This window comes from Phodopus roborovskii, unplaced genomic scaffold (assembly GCF_943737965.1).
Source record: "Phodopus roborovskii unplaced genomic scaffold, PHOROB, whole genome shotgun sequence".
Lineage (NCBI taxonomy): Eukaryota > Metazoa > Chordata > Mammalia > Rodentia > Cricetidae > Phodopus > Phodopus roborovskii.
The window spans coordinates 16,855,161-16,880,440 of record NW_026126410.1 but is presented as its reverse complement, the minus strand read 5'-3'; the positions used below and the strand labels follow the sequence as shown (position 1 = coordinate 16,880,440).

Here is a 25,280-nt window from a genome sequence, read left to right as displayed (position 1 = left end):
CCTGTCCTGTGGCTTCATCAAGGGAAACACCTTCCTAGATAACTTACAGAAATCATGCCTTTCCCACTTCCTAAGTTCAAATTTTGGATAAGAATCTGGCTGTGGACAGCTGTCCCAAATACATCTCTGTTATGAGCAGTTTTTAACCATATAATTGGCCAAAGTTTTCCACGTATGAAACAAAATACAGAGGCATGGAAGTAGTGGGTGTGTTCTGAAGTCCACTTCATAAAAAGGTCAGACACCATGTAAGAAGCATAATTGCAACTCATACCCAAGTGACTCAAACCCAATGGTGGGTGAATTTCCTAAATAAAAACCCAATGGTTTATTGGTGATTTTGGCAGACAAGAAAGAAAGAGAGGACAGGGAAGTATATCACCCATCTTTAGAGTCCAAATTTAAGGATCAATAAAGCTCTTCTCTGATGAGAGCAAACTGAAAGGTATCAGGATAAGAGTTCCATTTTGTGTGTGAATTCCTGAGAGTTGTTCATGAGCAAGTCTACATTGAGAGACATTCATTTTCCCATTCCCTCCTTCCACAGACTCAATTAATCTTACAGCCATTGATGTAATATGATTTTATATGGCGATTTTTAAAAAGCCTCAAAAGTGTCTCTAAATGAAAGGTGCCAGTTGATGTGCGTGGAATCAAAAAGAGGAAAGTACTTTACCTTTTCTGTGATAATGCGGTTGACACACTGTTTCCCCGTCAGCGGTAATGTACACTTCTCCATGATTTTGTGTGCATTTCCCTGTTTGAAAGAACAACGCGAAAACATTAGCAACAGTATTTAGGGAATAATTTCCACTTAGAATTGGTGTGACTATAGGAAAACCAGGAACAATCAGTGACATCAACTTTTAAGTATATGATGTTTCGAAACCTCAGTCAAGCTCTCCTCTTTCTCAGGGCAGCTTCTGTGCTTGGGATAATGCAGGGAGGACCCTTAAAGTAAGCTAATACTTAAGAGATTTATTAGGAAGCCTTGATCCACATGTGAGTACTCTCAGGCCTTTTTTCCTGATGTGCAGCTCCAAGTCTTGTATCCTTACTTTTCTCTTCCAAGGAACGGGCTCCCTTAAGAACATCTGTACTTATTTGTCAAGAAAAGGAAGTATACACATGGAAAATGAACCTGCAACCCAGCCTCCCTCCTCTAAAACAGATTTTATCTTATATGGTAAAAAGTAACAGATGCACAGAAAATAGCAGTGCCTTGTTTCCCTTTTCATCAGTAAAACACCTCCATTTCCTTCTATATGTTCGTGCATTTTCTCCAACATTTAAAGCATTATACTCAGCATGTTATTTATCCCTTGCTGTCAATTTTAGAGATTATCTACTGGTTTATATTTGTGGTACAAGAGCACTTAATTCTCTTACAAGTTCCATTTGCAGTCCCAAAGTCCCCTTCATCATTTTCTGTCCTCCGAGTCACAATTTGTTGTTAATTTCAACCATCAGAATTGATTTTATTCTCATCCAATGTCCGTGCAAAGCAGACAACTGCTGGCCCAGGTTACTTAATATTCTACATTCATTTTATCTTGTGACTATTTTCCCCCCTTGAGATTGAGCTCTACTTTGCTCATTAATAAAACACATGACCTGACTTCAGTGAACTTTTCCTTTTGAGATTTCTTTTAGCCACAGCCCCCTTTCTTTAAACATAAAACGGAAGAGGGACTGTGAGCAAAGACCAGGTTTTACCCATTAACTCCCTTCCCCAGCCCCATCCTGATCCCAACTGTAGAAGTGGTTTCCCAGGTGCTTCTATGGAGCCCAGCTGTGGTATCAGAGTATCAGCTCTGACCTCTTCCAGTTATGATTTAACTCCCTTTTAATTACAGAGCACTAGGAGCTGCAGGTCTTGTCTTAAAAACACTATAATGCTTCTACTTTCTTTTGGATCGAAACACACCAAATACAATGATGTCACCACCATCATCAAACCACCTGCCTGTTTTGCTTGTGCAAACATCCACTTATGAATTAGTCTAGTTATCTCCCCTGATTAATGTCAAACCAACTACATGTTCAGAGGCAATGCATTTCAGATAACAGGGTGTAATTATGATTTTACTCTTATTAGTTATTTGTCAACTTTGCAATGCAGCTATAGTTAAGATGGCTTCAGTACATGTAAGTCAGTGCTAAGCATAAAGGTATTCTAAAGTTTCTGAATGGATGCACATATGAATTAATTAATCGATCAATCAATTAATTAATTAATTAATCAATAGAAATGGATGACTTTTATAAATCTTGTTTTTTTTTTCTGTTTTTTTTTTTTTTTTTTTTTTAAAGACAGACTCTATAACCTTAACTTGGTCGAAACTACTGCTGACTACATATTTAGTAGCTAGGTATTACACCTTCAAAACTAAGTTGTTTCTGGATCTTGCTATATAAGAACATTTACAGATTAGAATGAGAGACTCTCCTTCACTTCTCTTCTACTATCGCCTGCCTTGTGAGATTTCACATTCTGCATGTTACAGAAGCTAAATTTAACAGCTGAGATTAATGATGAACATTGAACTTCTATAGATGTCAGGTTTTCTTACATTTAATATAGCTCAAATAAGACATGTCACAATGAATTCCAATCCTGACTTCAAACGAAGTGAATAGTTTGTAGGCCTCTAAGGACCACTTCCTGCTGGGAGCTCGCACTGTGTTCTCATTATTTGAGAAAGAGCTGCACTTGGTGTGAATGTAGCCTTGTTTTGGGAGAAATGTGAATTTCAACTGACATTAATAGTGCCCTACCAACAGAGACCTTTTATAAACTATCTTCCGTGTAAATAATACAGCATAGATAGGAAAGGTGTGGACTTCACACCAAAAATCTTTTGTACAAACCCTGGACCTTCTCACATTATCTGTGTGAGATCAGTGTGTCCATAGTTTCTTGCCCACCTCACTTTACAATATTACTATATTTAAACTAAATACAGCAATCCAACACTTAGTAAGAATGAATGCTAACTATAATCGCTTATATAATTTATGATTAAAGTTCATATAACCTACCAATAAATTCTTTCTGAGCTTGAAAGCCCCTACATGTGGCCTGACATAGAAATAATTTTTTAAAAAGTGGCCTCAATTAATTTCCTGAGACCCACAGAACTAATGAAAAACCAATACATATTTGAATATAAACTGTAAGACTCGCCTAGGAAACCAACACCTGGTACATTTGCGAAGTTATAACAACATTGTTAAATGAATCCATTCATATGAGCCCCTAAGATATAGCAGGGATCAAGGAGAGAGCAAAAATAAAATGCAGAGAGATGAAAAAATGTTACAATTGCAATGCAACAATAGGTTAGCTCTCAAGTAAACTGACTGCTACCACTTTAGCACTCTTCCCTAGCACGCTGGGCTGGGCATCTGTGTAGCATGACAGTTGCATACATTAGTGATTCACAAAGCAGGAACAATGCAGATTTTGAACGTTTAAAAATAAATTCTATAGAGACTGTTGGTATAGTATGGCAGCATCCAAAACACTAGAGAAGTTTGAAGACTTCTCGTTTAATAGGGACCTAGAGGTGTTTGTTTGTTTGGGCCTTTAAGTTCTCTGCCTTGATCTGCTTTCACCAATCATGACAAGAATTTACTAAAATGTTGAAGATGCAATAGACTAGGAAGGGTTGAATTGATGCTTAAAAACAGAAACAGGGTTTCAGTGATCATCTTTGTCATTCTGCTTCTTTTTCATGTTCTCCAAAAGGAGCTCAGAAAAGGCTGAAGTGGATACAAATATGGAGTTAAAATGTTTTGAGCTAGCTGAGTAGTCCATGCCTGAAGACTCAATGCCTTAGGAAGCTGGAAACTGGAGGATCATTGGAGCAAGGAATTCAGTGCTGACCTGAGCAATTCAGCAGGACTCCAAAAAGCGAGTGGTTGGGGGGGATCACTAATACTAAGGCCTTAAGGTCTCCTTATTTTACCATACTTCATCATAGCCTTTAGTAACTTCCAAACTCTATTGCTCCCAACTATTTCCCCTGACATCTTTCTCCTCTTCAGTACCTTAGATACTTCACAATTTTGTTTTTCAATGACTGGGGCCTCAGAATTTCCCAGTATTTGCTTCTCTGATATCTCTTTTATTCTTTAGTTCTCTATATAAAATCCTAGAACTACATTTTGCAGTAATGTAAAACTCTGGTTAAATGATAACTCTTGCTCTCATAACAGTACATTTTGGAGAATCAAAATGCACTTAATCTCATGTAATCATCTCACTTTTTCATACAACAGAGTGTTCTAGGAATTGGTCATTCCCATGCCACCAGCTACTGGGAAAATGCACCAAATTATATTCCATCACCTCAGATTCAAATGACTGTAGCTTTTCTAGTTTTCAGAACAGACTTTCCAATATCTCTTACAGAGTGTCTACCCCAGTGTCCCAAGGGCACCACCAGTATGACAGACTTCTTTAATGCTCTGTGCTTCCTTCCCCCCACTACCCATGGTATGTTGTTCATCTTCTATTGATTGCTAACTGCTTCTGAGCACGCTCAAGGCTGACACTATTCATCTCTGCATCTACAGGAATGAAAAGAGCACTAAGTAAACCACAGTGACCAATAATATATGCTCTCTGGATATTATGATCTAATTCAGAGAACTCTGACAGAATTGGGGGTATAAAATACCATGTGACTAAGTACCTGTGGGCTGCCTGGGGTATCTTTCTGGCTTTCAGAAACACACTTGCACAGTTCCAATATCTCTGAGCTCAAAAGAAGTTCATCTAACAGAAGTACTTGAAAGCGGATCACAAAATTTGGCAAGAGGAGGACAAAGGGGTGGAGCAAAGACATATCAGGCCTATAGTGTAAACATAGAACTTCAAAAGGAGAAATGAAACTAGTTTCTTCATCTTCCACTTGTTCCTTCCTAGCTGCCAAAGCTTGTCATAGTCTGCCACAGATGCTGAACTCTGTATTCAATATTTAATACCAGACATTAAATATTTTCCAGTATTTACTCTTTAGTAATCTTTAGTACAAGGAAGCCAATATCAGATCTCTCTTTAGCCTCAAGACAGTATCACAGAAGCCTCTTTGTCAGCACGCAGTGCCTTCTCCCTAGACACCCCTCACTATAATGATGAAAGCAAGTGAACTATTTTCTATACACACATGCACTTCATTGGGGAACATTGCGTTTGTTACCAGTTATATGACTGTCAGGTCACCATGATGATTGATGTACAACATAATAAAAATAAATTGTTAAGCAAAGAAAATCAGGTACACAGAGTGCCATGCCAGAATGAACTTGCTCTCACAGAGTTTATCTTCATGGGACATATTGGGCTTTCCCTGTATCTACTATGTGGATCCTAATGGTTTGCTGGGAGTTGGTGGAGACTCTCAGTGGAGAACCTGTTATGATCCATCTTTATCTGTAGATGCAGTAACAGTTTGTGGCCACAGGCATACTCTCAAAGGAAAGTGTAGCCAACTGAGACAATGGATATAGCAAGTCATGTCCCTGTGAAGAAAGGTCAGGGTTGAGGTCTTAGGATAGAATGTCCCTTTTCTACAAAAGGATCATCACTGTGGCCAGGCTTTTACTATCTCTGTAAAGGCTGAATCCTTAACATCTGGATAGTAGAGTCCAGGAATAAGCAGGGAAAAAATTTCACACTAACAATTAGGAGTAGTAACTTAGTTTTTCTTAGTATTACTTTTTTATTTTCCTTAAAAAAAAAAAAAAAATACAGGGTTTCACTGACAAACTCAGACTTACATAGTTTAAAATTTTTAGCTTAATTCAATTCTTTAAGTCACATTTTAGAGCTTTATTGGATGTTGGATTGTGTTGTGTCTGTTTTTTCTGCATTGAAAATTTATTGTTTGTTTGTTCAAGGATTTCTATCACAAGGGAGAAATAAATGGGCAAAACCATGCAAGCATGTCTATGTTCTTAGTTTTATTTTTTGATGGTATCAGGACCTTGTGGATGCTAAATGTACATTTTACTACAAAGATATACCTTGGATCCCTTAGATTTTTTCATCTTTTTAAAGACAGACTGTTTTTCTTCTAAACTATATAGTCTAGAAAAAATGATAAGCTTTTCATGATGATAAAAACACAAGCAGAAACTATCATTAATTATGAATTAATCCAAACAAAGGGATACTTTATTTAATTGGGAGTACTTTAAGTGTTGCCAAAAATTACCTCAGAAATCTTTTCCATTTGTTGGTTTTAGTAACACATTTGGTCTAAAATAAGTGAGACTAGTAAACTTCAGGGGGCTGTAAGGAGAAGATAAAACAGGCATCAAAATTTCTACATGAGACCTTGCTACCAGAAAAATCATTCCCAAAGATTTAGTCTCTACTTCATAACAATATATTATGATTATTTTTCTTCCTTCACAACCCAAATCCCTCACTGTAATAAAAACAAAATATAAGCCCTTCTTAGAAATAGCTCTCTTTTGTGTTCTCAAAAAAAAAAAAAAAAAAAAAGTAGTTCCTCTGCCTTTGCTTGTTTACAGTAAATGTTAAGTGCAACTAAAGTACCTTGCCCCCTAGTTAAACCCCTGGGAATAGACTTCAGCCTTCAGTAGTGAGAATGAAGCATGTGGTGCATGCTGCTAGCAGTGATAGCATTACCAGAAATGTTTCACAAGGGTGGAGGAGATTTAAAGGAAGGCTACACAGACTCTGGGCTTCATCTCACTCTAGTTCCGTTGACTTTTACTGGAATATTGAATTCCTATGGAATGTGGTTTGTCCATCTGTGGAAGGGAAATAATGGGAGCTGCAGCGATGGAATGGAAACATCAGCAACATGGAAGAGTTAAGAGAGTTTGATGTGCTCCAAGTATCTGAAAAATCAACTCAACAAGCATTTGTCAAGCTTGACTATTACGTTCTATATTCTAACAGAATAGCACCATTGCGCCCCATGCTCCCTGCTCTTAGGGAGTCTCTCACCTTCTAATGCAGAGGTGTGGGAAGGCCTGTAGAAAGGCAGTGAGAGGAAGCATCTCTGGTATCTGGAGCCTGAATGGAGTGCAGGAGTGAGCCAGGAGGATTATGGCAGGGGAAGCACTCAAAGCATAAACTATACCAAGGGCAAAGGCCTTGAGGCAGGATTCTGCTTGCCATGTTCCAAACTTTCAGGAAGGGAGTACAACTGAAGTTAAGTGAGAGAATGGTGGCAGTGTGGAAGTGGGGGGAGGGGACGGTGAAGTCAAACCATATACCCTGTACGCTGTAAGAGACAACAGTAAGAAACTTAATTGAATCTAAGTGAGATTGGAAGTTACTGGAGGGTTTCTGGACTGAGAAAGAGGTGCCATGGCTGAGCGTGTGCGTGTGTGTGTGTGTGTGTGTGTGTGTGTGAAGTAAATATGTATATATAATATATATTTAAGCCACTGTATGTCTGCTACTACCTAACCATTCCACCTTTGCTCTTTGACAAGGATATAGTTAATCCCCAGGCAAACACTACCCTAGTCTCATACTGTCCTAATGTCCATTCCCTTATCTATTCTAACATTGAGGTCCCTGTCAAACTCTGCCCCAACTGTCATCTGTTATTGAAAATCCTCCACATATCCCATGGGAAGCTTGTTGTTGCCCCTCAAAATGAACTGTCCACTCAGCTGTGCAACCCATCTTCTAGCCTTCTATCACAAATATATGCTCAGACCAAACTTTCTGAAGGAAGAATCCATCTCTTCATTTTTATTTCCTCAGTCCCTATCCTAAGTGCCCACCACATAATAGTCCCTGAACATTTGGGACCTGCATAAACAGGTGACCCAACACATCCACATAAGGTTTTCCTACCAAATTTCAAGGCAAAATATCAAAAGACATTCCTGCGGCCATTCATAGGAAATGGTAGACACTCTACCTGTAGACCCATCAAATGTTATCCCCTGCCCCTAGGACTCTGTACAGGTGGTTGGAAGCCAAAAGTAAGACTAAAAGGATGAGGTGGCAGAGTAGGATCACTTGAGGACAGGAGCCATACCATGGAGCAGAACCCTGTGGGGTTAGTTCATTGTGTTATATAAGACAGCATCAAGTGCCAGGTGATCTAAAAGGACAGGTGTCTAACTGGAGAAGCAATCAGGGATGGGTCATCCCCTCCCCTCCCAGCCTGTCCCTTTTCAGCCTTTACCAAGCAAAAGATTCAGGGAGTAAGGGGTAAGTTTCACATAATGCCATTCACAATGAGTCCAGAGTAGCATCCCCAAGTAGAATCATACATACACCCTAGAAGCAGAGGTGAAATCAGAGGACAGATGCTCTCTTGGTTAGTATCTGGAGGTTATCTGACTGTTAGGTGTGAAGAATACTTTATAATTATTTTAATCATATCTGTGTATGGTACCTCATGACTTTAGAGTACTCCAGTACTCTAAAGCAGGACAATCTTCAAGAGTGGGAGGCCAGCTTTAGCAACAGAGTGAGTTCCAGGCCAGCCTGGACTACAGGATCAAACTGTCTAACAAACTAACCCCACCCTCCAATTATTTTGGAGAAAAAAAAAGACAATTACAGTAGATTTTCTGTTGCTTTGTTCAAATGAAAGCATCTGTGGAAAACACTCCAATTTGAGTGTAAAACATCCCCATTTCTCACTGAGAAAAAAAGAGAGGAGGAAGGAAAAACATGTGATCTTGCATCTGAGGCAAGCTTTAACAGGGATTCAGTCAGCTACAAGTTTGAAGTACCATTTATTTTCCAATATCAGAAATTCCAGCTGAGGAGAAGAAACAACTCTGGTGAGGGGGGAAAAAAGAGCGAATTTGCTAAACACAGGCCTATCGTTTAGAAAATAAAAGCATAAAAATAACCCAAAATAAGCCAGACTACATTGCATTGCCTGTGCATCAACATTAAAGTAACAACCAAAGGGAAGCAGACAGAGTTCCCTCTGAATACACACTATGTTCCAGAGAGGACTTAGGTTTGATCTGCAGCTTGGCATTCTTCTGTCTCAGGAATGAGCATTTGGATGCTGTGCAAGGCATCTTATAGAAGTCAGCTGTGTTGGTTCCATTTCTATTATCCCACATTCATGCCCCACTGCTCACTTCCCACTATGTACCAAAACAATTTATGCAAATTCATACTCAGGGAAGTTTTCACAAAGACAGCACTCACAGCAGCACACATCCCCAAAAGAACTCCTCCAGCCAGCAAGTGAAGTGCAAATCTAGCTCCATGCTCTTAACACGGTGGTGCATCACTAAGTGAAGCCAGGCATGCACACCACTATTCCACTTGGATTAGTAACATCACAGTATTAATAAAAGCAAAAAGTAAGGCCATACCAAGTGAGTAATAGACCACCTGATACTGACTTCACAAATCATCAGCAATCAATGGGTTCTGGGCAGGAAAGATATTGGGAAGTGAACAAATTGTAATAATGGCTCAAGGTAGTGACTTCATCACTCTACAGCTCTGATTCCAGAATCAAACCAAAATGGGATGGAAGGATGGAGGGATGGAGGGATGAAGAGATAGAGGGAGGGAGGGAGTGACTATTATTAGAGGCCAGTGAGATGGCTCAGTGGGTAAGAAAGAATGCATTCAAGGTGCTAGCTTACAAGGCTCACAGCCTGAACTTAATCACCAGAACCTGAACCAACTCCTGTAAGTTGTCCTTTGATCTCCATCCACATGTTGTGGAAAGTGGATACATGCATACACACAATGAATAAGGAAATAAATAAATGTAATAAAAAATAAAAGATCTATTATCAACTTCATGAGGATGCACACATAAGCACACTGAAATGACTGGCATGCAGTAAAAGCTCAGTAAATGTTAGTTGCTTGTAATATAGGATGAAAGGGAGACGACTAAAAATAACTCCCTTAAGATGGGTGGGTTTTGCTTATGTGGGGGTCAAATCCAAGCTGTGATCACCTAGCATCTAAGAGGCACTCCATAACTATTTGATAATATGATAGAAATATGCTTTTGAGAATGAGGATGATTGCTATCACTATAGTCCATCATCCTCTTGTATATCTGCAATGAACACCACTGCCTTGGTAAGAAAAGAACTGCTGTTAAAAAGCAACATTCTATAGGGCTTTTATTGAACACAGAGAGCAACAATTATAATCACCTTAAAGCAGGAACCAATACATCTGCCCCAACATCTTGTCACTGACTTTGGAGACAGTTAAAGCCTTTACTTCAGATATGAAATCGAGACAAATATTCAAAGAACACCCTGATACCTGGATCCCCTCAAAGTCGAACAAGTATCTGGCCAGGTAATGCATTACTACCTCTCTGTGTTCTTTCCCACTAAAATGTAAGTGCCATCACCTTCAGTAAACCAGAGAAAAATTAAAAGCCAGTCAAACGACACAGACACCAAGGCTCGATGGCCTGTGAGTCTTCAGAAGTTCGAGGAAACAACGTGTTACCTTGGCAGAATGCTCCATGGTGACCACCACTTTAGTTTTGGAACTGGATACTAAATCCATAGCTCCTCCCATTCCTTTCACCATTTTCCCCTGTAAAACAGAAACAGAAACTCAGTAGACATGTAACTATTTATTTTCATCATAGAAGGAAGCACACCATTAACTTGTAGAACAAGCCACCCCAGGAAAAACTTACTGACCATCACTACTCAGTACTTGAAGCTTTGGAACTTAAAATTTTGTTATGTTGGAGGACAAAGTTCAGAATAATTTTTAAAAATATATTTGTTATTGTTGTTGATACTGTTATTATCATGTGTATGTGTGTGAATGACTCAGAGGTAAACATGACATGGTATGCACATGCAAGTTAAAGAACGGTTCTGTTGAGCTGGCTCTCTCCCTTCCACCTTTTCATAGGTTTTCGGGATCAAACAGCCCACCAGGTTTGTGCTGCAGATGCTTAACCTGCTAAGCCATCTCACCATCCCCCAGGATGAATATTACAACCTCCCTTAACTACTAAGTGCTACTAATACAATTTTGTTGACAATTTGTTAATAATATGACAATCAGTGAATAAGAAACTAATATAGGAACCTTTGTAGAATTCTTGCAAAAATATTTGATTGAAACCTGACACCTATGATCTCCATTTCTTTCTTTTAAACAAGTAGTTGTTATTACTGATTTTTCCATTACAGGCACTTTCTAGAGCACATTTGGGTTTCCACAGATTCACATTACCCAGGCTAAGGCACTAATGACATTCTCAAGTAGTGACTAAAAGTGAAGGTGATGCTGTCTGTCTTTCTAACTCTGGCCTTTCATCTTGTGCATGGAAAATCACATTCCAGTCAAATACAGACTAGAAGCTGCATTCAGAAATATCTTGCCATCCCTGATCTATCTCTACTCACCCCTTCATCTTTATTCCTTATTCATTTATCAACCGCCTTCTAGGTGCCATGCACATGGAAAAATTCCCACTGTCTGCTCTGTCTCTTGAATACAGAGTTTTGGAAAACACAGGTGTTTCCAAAGATGATGAAATAAATGCTCCCACAGCTCAGTGAAGATATGATTTCTAACATTGAAAGGTTTTATTTATTTATTTTAAAATTCAATCCTCTTGCTCATTTGTCAGTAAATATTCTCCAATCATCTCAGAGCTCTAAGGAGATTACGAAGGACACCTGGACTTAAAAAAGGACCTCATATCCATCACTTCAGAGACATGTCAGAGGTAAACACAGTATGATACCGGCATGAATTAGATGAACAGCATGTAGGAAGGGAGGAAGTGGCTGGATGCTTTGCAGCTTAGAGCCTACCACCAAGGAGATGGGGAGCAGCAAGCAACAGTAGAGGGGAGAGGTGTATGGAGGATGCAGGATCAGTTGTGTTCAGACAGGAAAATTGGTTGGAAACAATGCAAAATATCCATGTGGAAATGTGCAATTCTAACTTCTCCAATCAATGCTGTGACTCTTAGTGTATGGTAAATAAAATTTACAAAGACATTCATGCAGATCTTCAGTCGACTCAACTTACTGAGTAACTAGCATAAGCTTGATACTACACTAGAAATCTCCAAAAGCAGAATCCTTGTCTGATGGGGAATCTTCTTCTGTATATATGTTTCTCTCATTGGTTGATGAATAAAGCAGGAATATAGGTGGGGTGAGGAGATGAGGAGAATTCTGAGAAAGGTAGGCAGAGAAATCCAGCCAGAAAGAGCAAACATGTAACTGCCAAAAGGAGTAGCAGGTCCTGGCATTCTCTGGCAAGCAAAGGCCATGTAGAAACACATATATTAGCATTTATGGGTTAACAATTAAGGTAATGCTAGCCATTAAGAAACCCTAGCCATTGGCCAACAGTTTTATAAATAATATAGTGTTTGTGTACTTATTTGAGACAAAGCAGCAGTAGGACCTGGAGGGAAAGAAAACTGCCAGCAACACTTTTCTTAAAAATGTTCATTGTCGGCTACTGTGTCCTGTCCCCATCAAGAGCACCCTTGGAGCTCTGATACACCCCCACCCATCCCGACCACGAGCCTGCCCCCCCCCTACCCTGTGCCCTACCCTGCCCACGGTCCTGCCGCTCTGGTTGAGCACTGGGACAGAGGGTGGAGCCAACAGACAACCCTACTTCGGAGACTTCTCCTAGCAACTCTGAACAAAGGAGACCTGCCTATCCACATGGGACCACCAGTAATTTCCAACTGCTTGGTCTCTGACCCCACCTGCAGTCCTCTGCTGGAGTCCCGGGCCCCTGCCAGAGATCTGCCTATCTCTGCTGGTCCACTCTGAGTTCTTGCCAACAAGATCCTTGACACCGAACTCTGGGCCTCTGCTAAAGAAACAGGCCTCAGCTGAAGAGTTCCAGTTTCCAATGAGATCTGACTATCCTGCAAAACCTTCCCAAGTTTCAGCTCAGCCTTTGTCTTCTTCTGCCAGCCATTGGTTAGAGTCATTGGCTCATTGCATCTTCTACTGGATCCTCAGCCCTGACCCCATCCTTGGGTCCCTGTCTGCGGAGAGACCTCTTAGAGAGCTTGGACCACACAGAGCTACAGATATTGAATCTCTAACTTACATAAGCCCACCAGGAAAGTACCATAGAGAGAAGGGAAGACCCCACCAACACCTACTGGAAGAAGCTATGGGAAGAAAGAAATACAAGAAAACACCTAACAACAGAAAGACAAACATGACACCACCAGAATCTAGGGAATCTACACCAACTAGAACGGAACACAACAACAAAGCAGAAGAAGCAGAAGGGAACAACTTAAAAGTTACCAACATAAAAATGATAGAGGCCCTCAACACAAACCTAAGGAATGCTAGAAATAGAAAAACTTGGCAAATAATCAGGAACTACAGACACAAGCATAACCAACAGAATTCGAGAGATGGAAGAGAGAATCTCAGGCGCAGAAGATAAACTAGAAAAAATAGATTCATCGAACAAAGAAAATCATAAATCCAACAAATCCTTAACACAAAACACCCAAGAAATGTGGGACACCATGAAAAGGACAAACCTAAGAATAATAGGCATAGAGGAAGGTGAGGAAGCCCAGCTCAAAGTTGCCGAAAACATATTCAACAAAATCATCGAGGAAAACTTTCCAAATCTGAAGAAGGACATGCCCATGAAAGTACAAGAAGCATACCGAACCCCAAATAGGATGGACCAACGAAAAAAGACCCCTCGACATATAATAATCAAAACACCTAGCATACAGAATAAATAAAGAATATTAAGAGCAGCGAAGGAAAAAGGACAAGTAACATATACATACAGACATATCAAAATTGCACCTGACTTCTCCATGGAAACCCTCAAGGCCAGAAGGTCCTGGATAGATGTTCTACAAGTACTAAGAGAACACAGATGCTAGCCTAGGCTACTATATACAGAAAAACTCTCAATCACTATACATGGAGAAAACAAGATATTTAATGACAAAACCAGATTTTCCCAATACGTATCTACAAATCCAGCCCTACAGAAAGTATTGGAAGGAAAACTCCAACCCAAGGAAGGTAACTATGCCCACAAAAATATAGGCAACAGATAATCCAACGACACCAAAAACCAAGGGTGAAGCAGAACTAATATATTCACAATACCACTGCCAACAACAAACCTAATTCAAACACACATCAAAAATCAATGGACCTTACTCACCCTCAACATTAATGGTCTTAACTCACCTATAAAAAGACACTAGCTAACAGAATGGATACGAAGACAGAATCCACCCTTCTGCTGCATACAAGAAACACATCTAAGCTTCAAAGATGGACATTACCTCAGGGTAAAGGGTTGGGAAAAGATTTTCCAATCAAATGGAAATAAGAAGCAAGCAGGCATAGCTATCCTAATATCTAATGAGTTAGACTTCAAACCAAAATCAATCAAAAGAGATGAAGACAGTCATTTCATATTCATCGCAGAAGAAATCCATCACCAAAAAGTCTCAGTTCTGAACATCTATGTCCCTAATACAAAGTCGCCCACATTCATAAAAGAAACACTACTAAAACTCAAAGCTCATATAAAACCTCACACACTTATAGTGGGAGACTTCAATACAACACTCTCAACACTAGACAGGAACACAAACCAGAAACTCAACAAAGAAACAAAAGAACTATCAGAAGTTATGTCTCAACTGGGTTTAACAGATATCTATAGAACATTCCATCCAAAGACAAAAGAATATACCTTCTTCTCTGATCCACATGGAACCTTCTCTAAAATCGACCACATACTAAGTGGCATAACAAACCTCAACAGATCCAAGAGAATAGGAATAGTCCCCTGTACCTTACCTTATCAGACCAAGATGCTTTAAAATTGGAATTCAACAACACAAATAGCAGAAAACCTGCAAACTCATGGAAACTGAACAATGTGCAATTGCACCACTCCTGGGTCAAAGAAGAAATAAAGAAAGAAATTAAGGAGTTTCTAGTATTCAACGAGAATAAGGACACAACATACCCGAACTTATGGGACACCTTGAAAGCAGTGCTACGAGGGAAGTTCATTGCACTAAGTGCCCATATGAAGAAAACAGAGGATAGTCACATAAGAGAATTAACAGCACAACTGAAAGCCTTAGAACAGAGAGAGGTGAATTCACCCCATAGGAGAAGATATCAGGAAATAATCAACTTGAAGGCTGAAATCAACAAAATAGAAACTAGGAAAACAATACAAAAAAAAAAAAAATCAATGCAACGAAGACTTGGTTTTTTTGAGAAAATCAACAAGATAGACAAACCTTTATCCAAATTAACGAAAAAGCAGTGAGAGAGAACATGCAAATTAACATAATCAGAAACGAAAAGGGGAACATAACAACGAACACAGAGTAAATCCAGACAATTTTCAGGTCATACTTTGACAATCTGTATTCCTCCACAAAAATTGAAAATTCAAAGGAAATGGACAGATTTCTGGATAACTATCACTTACCAAAATTAAATCAAGAATAGACAAACAACGTAAATAGACCTATAACCCGCAACAAAATAGAAGCAGTCATCGAAAGCCTTCCAACCAAAAAAAGTCCAGGGCCAGATGTATTCAGTGCAGAATTCTACCAGACATTCAAGAACTAATACCACTACACCTCAAACTGTTCCACAAGATAGAAACAGAAGGTTCATTGCCAAACTCTTTATATGAGGCCACAATAACCTTGGTACTCAAGCCTCACAAAGACACAACTAAGAAAGAAAACTACAGACCAATATCCCTGATGAACATCGATGCAAAAATATTCATTAAAATACTGGCAAACCGAATTCAAGAATACATCAAAGAAATCATCCACCATGACCAAGTAGGTTTCATCCCTGGAATGCAGGGATGGTTTAACATACGAAAATCATCAACGTGATCCACCATATAAACAAACAGAAAAAGAAAAAGCATATGATTATTTCCCTAGATGCTGAAAAAGTCTTCGACAAAATTCAACACCCTTTCATGATAAAGTAGCCCTACTTTTTTCAGAGAAACATCACCCTTCACAATAGCCACAAACAACATAAAGTATCTTGGTGTAATGCTTACCAAACAAGTAAAAGACCTATATAATAAGAACTTTGTGGCTCTAAAGAAAAAAATTAAAAAAGATACCAGATAATGGAAAGATCTCCCATGTTCTTAGATAGGTAGGATAAACATAGTAAAAATGGCAATGTTGCCAAAAGCAATCTACAGATTCAATGCAATCCCCATTAAAATCCCACCACAATTCTTCACCGACCTTGAAAGGATAATAATCAACTTTATATGGATAAACAAAAGATCCAGGATAGCCAAAGCAACCCTATACAATAAAAGAACTTCAGGAGGCATCACCACTCCTGACTTTAAGCTCTACTACAGAGCTATAGTTCTGAAAACAGCCTGGTATTCGCACAAAAATGGACAAGTAGACCAGTGGAATTGAACTGAAAATCCTGATATTAACCCACACACCTATGAACACCTGATTTTCAACAAGACAGCTAAAATTACACAATGGGGCGAGGACAGCATCTTCAACAAATGGTGCTGTCACAATTTGATGAGAGTGTGTAGAAGACTGCAGATAGACCCATGTCTGTCGCCATGCACAAAACTCAAGTCCAAATGGATCCAAGACCTCAACATCAATCCAGCCACATTGAACCTCTTAGAAGAGAAAGTAGGAGGTACCTTTGAACAAATTGGTATAGGAGACAGCTTCCTGAACATAACTCCAGGGGCACAGACACTGAGAGAAACAATTAATAAATGGGACCTCTTCAAACTTAGAAGCTTCTGTAAGGTAAAGGACACAGTTGACAAGACCAAAGGCAGCCCACAGACTGGGAAAAGATTTTCACCAATCCTATATCCGACAAAGGGCTGATCTCCAAAATATACAAAGAACTCAAGAAACTAGTCAACAAAACACCAAATAACCCTATTAAAAAATGGGGTACAGAACTGAAGAAAGAATTCTCAATAGAGGGAATCAAAAAGGCTGAAAGGCACTTAAGAAAATGCTCCACATCCTTAGCTATCAGGGAAATGCAAATCAAAACAACTTTGAGATACCATCTTACTCCTGTCAGAATGGCTAAAATTAGAAACACCAGTGATGACTCATGTTGGAGAGGATGTGGAGTAAAGGGAACATTCCTTCAATGCTGGTGGGAGTGCAAACTCCTACAGCCATTTTGGAGATCAGTATGGCGGTTCCTCAGGAAAATGGGAATTAGTTTACCACAGGACCTGGCAATCCCCCTCTTAGACATATACCCAAATGATCCACATCCATGCAACAAAGACATCTGTTCAACTATGTTCATAGCAGCACTATTTGTAATAACAAGAACCTGGAAGCAACCTAGATGCCCCTTAATTGAAGAATGGTTAATGAAGATGTGGCACATTTACACAATGGAATACTACTCTGCAGAAAAAAATAATGGTATCTTGAAATTCGCAGGCAAGTGGATGGCACTTGAAGAAACCATCCTGAATGAGGTAACCCAGTCACAAAAAGAGGAACACAGTATGTACTCACTCATATATGGATTTTAGACCTAGATCAAATGATCACCAGCCTATAATTCACACCACCAGAGGAATTAGGATACAAGGTGTATTCTAAGAGATTCATATAAAGTTCCTCACAGAACTGGGAAGGGACAAGTCCTCCAGAGTTCAGGGGAAGTGGAGGGGGTGGCAGAGAATGGAGAGAGAAGTAGGAGAAAATGAGGGGGAGGAAAGGAAAACATGTGGGACCAGGAAGATTGAGCCTGGTTAGGAATAGAAGACAGGAAAGAGAGATAGTCAGAGAGAGAGAGAGAGAGAGAGAGAGGGAGAGAGAGAGAGAGAGAGAGAGAGAGAGAGAGAGAGAGAGAGAACATAAAAGAGGGAGCCAATATTGGTTTGAAGATAAAATTGAACACAAAGAAAGGTCTAGAGAACTACAAGACTGCTGCCAACTAACAATTTGAGCTTCAATGGAAAGGCTACCATAAATGCCCTTCCCAGAGAGTGAGATCAACAACTAACTTATCCATGGAGCCCTCAACTAATGCCTGTTGGAAATAGGATCAAACACCCATACATAAACACTGAGTCAAAGTAGAACCCAGATGCAGATGGAGAGGATAAGACCAGGCGGTAGAAACATATAGAGACAGCTTACCTGAACAAGGAGGAGCTAACAGGCCACCAGACTGATAGCTGGGAAGCCAGCATGTGACTGATTCAGGCCCCCCTGAATATGGGTCTCAGCCAGGAGGACTGAGCAGTTTAAGGGACCTTAGACAGTGGGGCCAGGATGTATCCCTGGTGCACAAAAGGACTTTGCAAACACATCCCCCATGGAGGGATAACTGCCTTAATCTAGAGACAGGAGAGAAGCCCTAGTCCCTACTTCACATGACCTGTCAGATCTACATGACCCCAACTGGATGGCATTTCCTACATATGGAATTGGGGTGGGGGGATGGGAGGGGAGGGTGGTTAGAGTGCATATGAGAGGGCAGAGTGTAAAAGGGAGGGAAGGAGGGAGGGAGGGAGGTTGGGAGGGAGGGAGGGAGGGAGAGGGAACTGGGATTGACATGTAAAATAATAAATTAAAAAAAATGCTTTGACTCCACAATTTAAGTTCAAGGACAAGTTACTGGGGAAAAGGATTTCTATTTTTGTTTCCACAGAAAATGAAAAGATGTGGATTCCTTCCAGACTAATGTGGTTTGATCACGCCAGACCACCTGAAACAGAGTACCAGGTGATCCTACATTCAAAACAGCTGGACAAAGCAGCCTTACAGACTACAGCCAGGATTTCTGAATCTTCTTCGAATCCCCCATGACAGTGCCCCTTACTAGCAGGAAGTAGTTTGGAAAGAACGATGCCCAAATTCTCAAATATTGTCTATAAATGTTTGTTTTAATTTAAATGGACTTGGTTATATAAAATAAATAAAAAAATGTTCATTGCCCAGTTGAAGAGGACTAACCATGAGTCTTTAGAACAAACAGGCTTTCATTGTTTGAAAATGGCATTCTCCACTTTTCTTTTGTGTTCTTTCAGTATGTAATTCTATTATTACAGGGATTTTCAGCTGTGTCCATGCCTCCCTACTGGCTCCTTTTTCCCTACACCATAAATAATTGGATGAAAGAATTAAACTATCATAGGCATGTTTAAGTTGCCACATAACACTTGAGGATGCACTTGGTAAGTAAGTGTGCCTGGAGAGGGGATGGAAGGGGTGACAAAAATGAGTAATTTCAGTAAACTCGTCCACCAGCTTAGGAAAGTAATACTGAAAAATAGTAGAGCAGTGCTCTCATATCTAAGTGTTTCCAATCATAACACTAAAATCTTCAGGTATCTGGTTTCTTCTCTTTCAGAATGCTCAACACATTGGTAAAAAGAAGACAGAATGTTTTCTACCATCTGAACTCCCAAAAGACTTCTGAAACAAAATCAATTGCTGAAGGAAGACATGATTGTAGAGTGGCATGAAGAAGAGAAAAGCAGTTATTTAAGGCATACTCATCACTATACTCAGCTTATTGACATTTGTTTGGGACCCAACCACTTGTGTTTCTATAGTTAAGAGTAGCATGAACTCGAGTTCCAGACAATGGAAAAAAAAAGAAAGAGGTAATATTTGTGACTTCTAGATGCTGGCCCATAACAATTCTTGTATGCATTCTTCATGTTTCTTTACCTTCTACAGTACAGACATGGAAAGGCAAAGTGGCAAAATATGATGAGCTCTCTTCACCCTGGGTTCTTGCATGACTGTGTATAACAAAGCCAACTTATTCAGAGCTATATTCCACTATTCAACATCAATGGAAAGTGAATGTTGTGGGTGCCAAAACACTTACACTGGAAGACTTATTTGATAAAGCAGCTATTGTAACTAAGTCAAGGATGTGGTGACCAAGACATAGCAAAGAACTCAATGTAGAACTAGAGTTAATTTATAATGGGGCAAATGGAAGGGGCAAGGCTCTTCTGAGGCAAGAGGAAGATGACTCTTCCAGACAGTGTGCTGGGTAAAATAATTCAGCACGCTATCCAAACAGCCAGCACATCACTTGACATTTAAAAAGGCCCAATATTCTTTCTCTGTGGATGAGGGGGAGAGGGAAAGAGGGAAGGGGAGGGAGGAAATGGAATGGATTTGTTAGTTAAGAGAACAGCTGAAAAGGAATTCTACTTCCATACCCATCTTCCTCCACCAACTCAACATCCTATTCAACATGCAAAACAAAAAGCTGGGGGAAAAAGGGAATTAAGGAACTAAAAATATACTTTTAAATAAATCAACATAAAAAGTTGACACTTGCAGAAAAATAGGCCTGAAATTCAGAAGAGGTTTGGGGCATGAGTTGAGCATCGCTCAGGGTAACACTAAGTACAGCCTCTTTAAAAGTCTCATCAGCAAACACATACTTCTTGAATGGTGCAACTTTAGATCTGTAATGTATCTCACCTAGAATAATGGGGAGATGATTGCTGGACGTTCAGTTTATAGCCATATCATCAGTTTTCATTTACAGGCTGACCCTGATATCAAGCATGGAAAGAATGTAATAAAATGAGCCAGAGAGTGGTATTCTCCATTACAACAGAGTCACACAACACTTCTAAAATGATAATGCTCCAACTGTGATCCTTAATCTGTAACTGTGCATCTGGGGTCTGTTATACAAGTACCACAGCAGAAATCAGAAATAAAAGACCATTAGAAAATTTAAATATAAATCTAGAACATAGACTTTAATTATAAATCAATATTTTCAACGTATTTCATCTGCTTTGTTTCTACTTATTAATGTTAGAGGGAGTTTTGTTATTGATGTTGTTTCAAGACAGGGTTTCTTTGCAGCTTTGGAAGCTATCCTAGAACTCAATCAGTAAACAAAATTGGCCTCCAACTCACAGAGATCCACCTAGCACTGCCACCCAAGTGCTAGGATTAAAGGTGTGCACGACCCAGCTTAATGCTAGAAATTTTTTAAAGAGTAAAACTGGTAAGGTGCTAACATTAAAAATGTTAATGCATCAAACAACAAGTACTCAGTTATAAGCAAAAAGAAATAATAAATCAAGCTCTGAGCATGATCATGTAATTTCTGAAGGTTTTACAAGGAGTTTGAATATTTTGGAGGGTACTGCAAAATATGCTTTAAATAAAATACAAAACATGTTGAAAAATTATTCATGACACCATCTTTTTCATTAGTCCATAAATAGCAACAGATCAGTTCCAGATTTGTTACTTTTCATTCTTCTGGTCTGAAGTGAGAAACCATTTAATTGTATATACAAACAATTTATAGCATTTTTAAGTGGTGGCATGTGCCACAGCAGGAAATGTGAACTCACTGGAAGTGTAAGGGAAGGATGGCTGTGTGGCGATTTATTAATAAAACTGGCACTTGCTGCTCAATATTAAACACCAGAACATGAAGTACCCACCTCAATCCAAATATAAGCTTCTTTATTTCTGTCTGCCCCATTATTAAACAATGCTCAAGGGAAGAAAAGTTCTCGTTAGCATGCTCTCAGTTAAAGAGTAGGAGAGAGGCAAACTAAGATGCTTAAAGAATAACATTTGTTGAAACTCAAAGAAAACAGGCTGTAACTTTTTCTTTAGGAACAATGAGGATTTTCAGTTTGCCTTAGTTTACAATAAAGCTATAGCAGAGTGCTCTCCTTCTTGCATTATACCTAGTTTTCAAAACCCTAGACAGACAGTAACTTTCCTTTCATAGACTTAATTCTATTTCCCAGAACAGGTGAATTGATCATGTAAATGAACTAGTTTGGGACTGGAAATATAATTATATTCTCTATTGCTAGGTAGGTAAAATTGCATATGCATCATCAATATCAGTTATCCATCATAAAATGGCCTTTCCAAAAGCTAAATGTAATAAGCCTGACATTTCATTTTAATAAGCACCTTTATTCTTGCTCTGGCAAGAGCCCATTTCATCAGCTACAACCCACCCTGAGGCTCCTCTGCATGCAATGCTCAGAGTTTAAACTCAGTCCCTTCCTGGCCTGTGCCTTTGCAGTGAGAACTGGACTCAATGAACTCTCGCCTTTGCAGTGAGAACTGGACTCAATGAACTCTCTGGCAGTTGTCTGGTTTGGGAGGCAGCTTTGGAGTTTACAACCCCCTCCCCCGCCGGCATGTTACAGTGTGTTCCACCAACTGTCTCAAACTATTCACTTAGAAGTTTCCAGGGCACAGGCCTAGCCTGGTTCTTCAGGCCCCTTGGGGACTCTTAGGTTCCTTAGCATCCTTTTCCCAGACCATCATAGGACAATGGTCAGGTTAAGAGTTCTCTCCTTAGCCTATAGCTCTTGCATTTACTTTTTCTCCAAGAGTGACTTATCTGCTCTCCCAAACATAAACTGCCTTTGCTTCTGCTGGCATTTCCAGTTCCGGTCTTCCCTCTGAACTTCAGACATCAATGTCTGAAAAGCTGAAGAGGCCTACATGGTAGCCTGATGGCTGATTCCCCTGTTTCCCCTCTAATTTCTTGGCCAATAGGATAGATTTTTCCAGTCTTCATTGAAGTCACAGAAGTAAGTTCTGGCCAATGAAAGTAAAAGTGATGTTCAATATTTCAAGACTTCCCAAGAACGATCCATGTTTCTGAAGTACAAGTTGGAAATGGTCAAACCAGAATGCAGGAAATCTCAACCCTTAAATCACTGTGTATAAGCCAGTGGTTGCCAGTCACAGATACTCATCTTAATTCTGTATTCTGTATGCATGAGAAATAGAACATGATTTTTTTTTTTTTAATGTGCCTCAGCTCAGTGCGTTCCTAATGAAATTGAGTGTTTTTGTTGAGGCAAATCTTGCTTACCCATTAACTTCTTTCCTAGGTCATCTACCCCAGGATCCAAATCAGAAATGTTCTTATCTCCTTCCTCTCCTTTATATCTCCAACCAAATCAGTCATTCAATCACTAAGAACTCCAGCTTTCCCAACATTTCTTGAACTTTGATCTTTTCTTGTCCAAATCAATGTTCTCATAATTACTCTCTATCAGCTATGTCCAGCCTTGTGCCTCCCAAACCTCTCTAGCCAGCGAAAAGGGGAATTACTCTATGTAAGTAGTTGGTTACACTCTTTTTCTACATTAATTCCCTAAGTGGCTGCTTAGTATATCCAGGTAAAGTATAAGCAGTTCAGTCTGGAATGCAAGCCAGTGAAATCCTGACCTATGCCGCCCTCGTTTCCTGATTTCCACATTCCTATCATGACAGGTACAGTAAAGTGAGCAGACCTTACATATGGCTGTTCAGCATGCGTTCACAGCCAATCCTCAGTCATCTTATATAATCATCTTATATAATCAGCCATGATTATTCCTCCAGAAAGTCTTCTCCAATTTCCATCTTACCTTATTAACAAGAAGAGATGAAGGATTGACCACACACGAGTGCGCTCACAGAATCCATGAATACTAACGTTTAGAATTTATCCCATTATTTGTATTAATATGAAGCCGGTGGCCCCTGGTGGGTAGTGACAAGGCCACATCGACACTTTCAATTTAAGTCTTTCTTATGAGAGGGGCAGTGGTCAATAGCCACACTCTTACAATCCAGCGACCTGAATGGGGAGCTTTCAAGTCCCATTCATCTAATGCCATGTCTGAATTCACCAGGACTGGGGCCCTAACACGTCTGATAGAGAGGAGACCATCAGCCACAGATGGACAGCCTAACCTTGTTAGCTACAACACAAGTCCTTCATCTTTCTTTCAGCCCCAGCCCAACACAGACTGATATACGATGGGTATTCAGAGTCAGGGTTTAAGTAAAATTGAATTTATATTTTAAAGTAAGTTCTGTTGGTAAAATACAGAATTTGAGAAGGAAAGCCAAAGAACAACAAATTGAAATTTGGGGTTTTACCTGCAGAAAGCGAACAGCAAGGAGTAGAAGAAACAAAATCCAAAGCCAGGCATGATAGCTTATGCCTGTATTCCCAGAACTTGGGAGGCTGGGGCAGGAGGATCACTGTAGCTCAAGGCTGACCTCAAATATATAGTGAATTCTTAATCGGCATGGACTACAGCAAGGGACCCTAGCTCAAATAAACAAACCAGCTATAAAAAAAAAAAAAAACAAACAACTATTAAGGATATGATAGGAGGAGCTAGGAGGAGGATGGGTACAGGAAGGGCAGAGTGCTCCCAGCTAGCTCAGTGCTAAACTGTTATAATCTCCCTGCTTCCTATTCAGAACTGCAAGTTTCTACAGTAAAGAGGAAAGGAAAATATGTGCCCAAGGATAGGAGAAAACAAGAACACCCCAGGATGTATGCTCCTTAATGTATTACAGAAGTAATTCAAATTATATAGACACACACACATATATATACACACACACACACACACACACTCATGCACGCACACACGCACACATACAAAACAAAGCCATCAGACCACCTAAATTCTCACCACTGTTATCTTTCAAGTTTAGTTTTCCCCATATACAGCTCCACCACAGTAGCTGGAGCTGATGAAGACATCCAGGGTGTTTCTCACTGCACCCTAGAGCACGGAGAGTAATGGGTAAGTACACCGATTAAGGGAAAGAAATGGACCCCTAGGAGGTGACTAAAGCAAGATGTGAAATTGATATCTCACTTCAGGCACAACAAAATTAACATTCAACAGTTCCTACAGTGAAGATGGGGGCAGAGACCAAGGCATAATAGAGAGTACAGTACTCTGAAATTGACTCAATAATGGATCATAACTCTGTTATAAAATAAGTCTTTCATATCCTCCTCAGGGCAGAGTGCTAAGTAAATGTTATTTCATAAAAATACAAAATAGATTGAATTTGTTGCTTATTTTTCAAAGGAGGAAAATGTCATTTACAAGTTAACCATAGAAAAGAACTTAAGAAACTTGACAACCCAAGCCGTGGCCATGAATTAAGCCTCTACTTCCCATTTTTTGGGTATTCTCGCCTATCTCTAGGCATACAGATTTCTTTGCTTCGAACACCTTAGAGTTCTTGAACAATGCAAATCCTAAAAGCCTTAATACTCACTATTTACTTTCAAGTATTCACAAAGAGTAAACTTCACTCCCCCTAGAAGTACAAGGAATAAATTCTACTATAATTGATAGAATTATAGAACAAGTATCATGTATCAACTTTAAAATAGTCTTGATAGTTACACAGAAAGTTTTACAACCACGTATATTTTCTAGTTCTAGGCCAAACTTCAGA

General features: G+C 39.5%; 1 protein-coding gene across 1 annotated transcript in view; it reads right to left on the bottom strand.

Annotated features, from left to right (window-relative positions):
• The window catches only part of Oxct1 (3-oxoacid CoA-transferase 1), a 125,140-nt gene that overhangs the window by 10,875 nt on the left and 88,985 nt on the right, over nt 1-25,280 (bottom strand). The window contains exons 14-15 of the mRNA XM_051182489.1: nt 10,463-10,552; nt 677-757 (exon numbers count right to left, since the gene is read on the bottom strand). Coding sequence (XP_051038446.1) covers nt 677-757; nt 10,463-10,552 — 171 coding nt within the window. The remainder of the gene's footprint in view (nt 1-676; nt 758-10,462; nt 10,553-25,280) is intronic.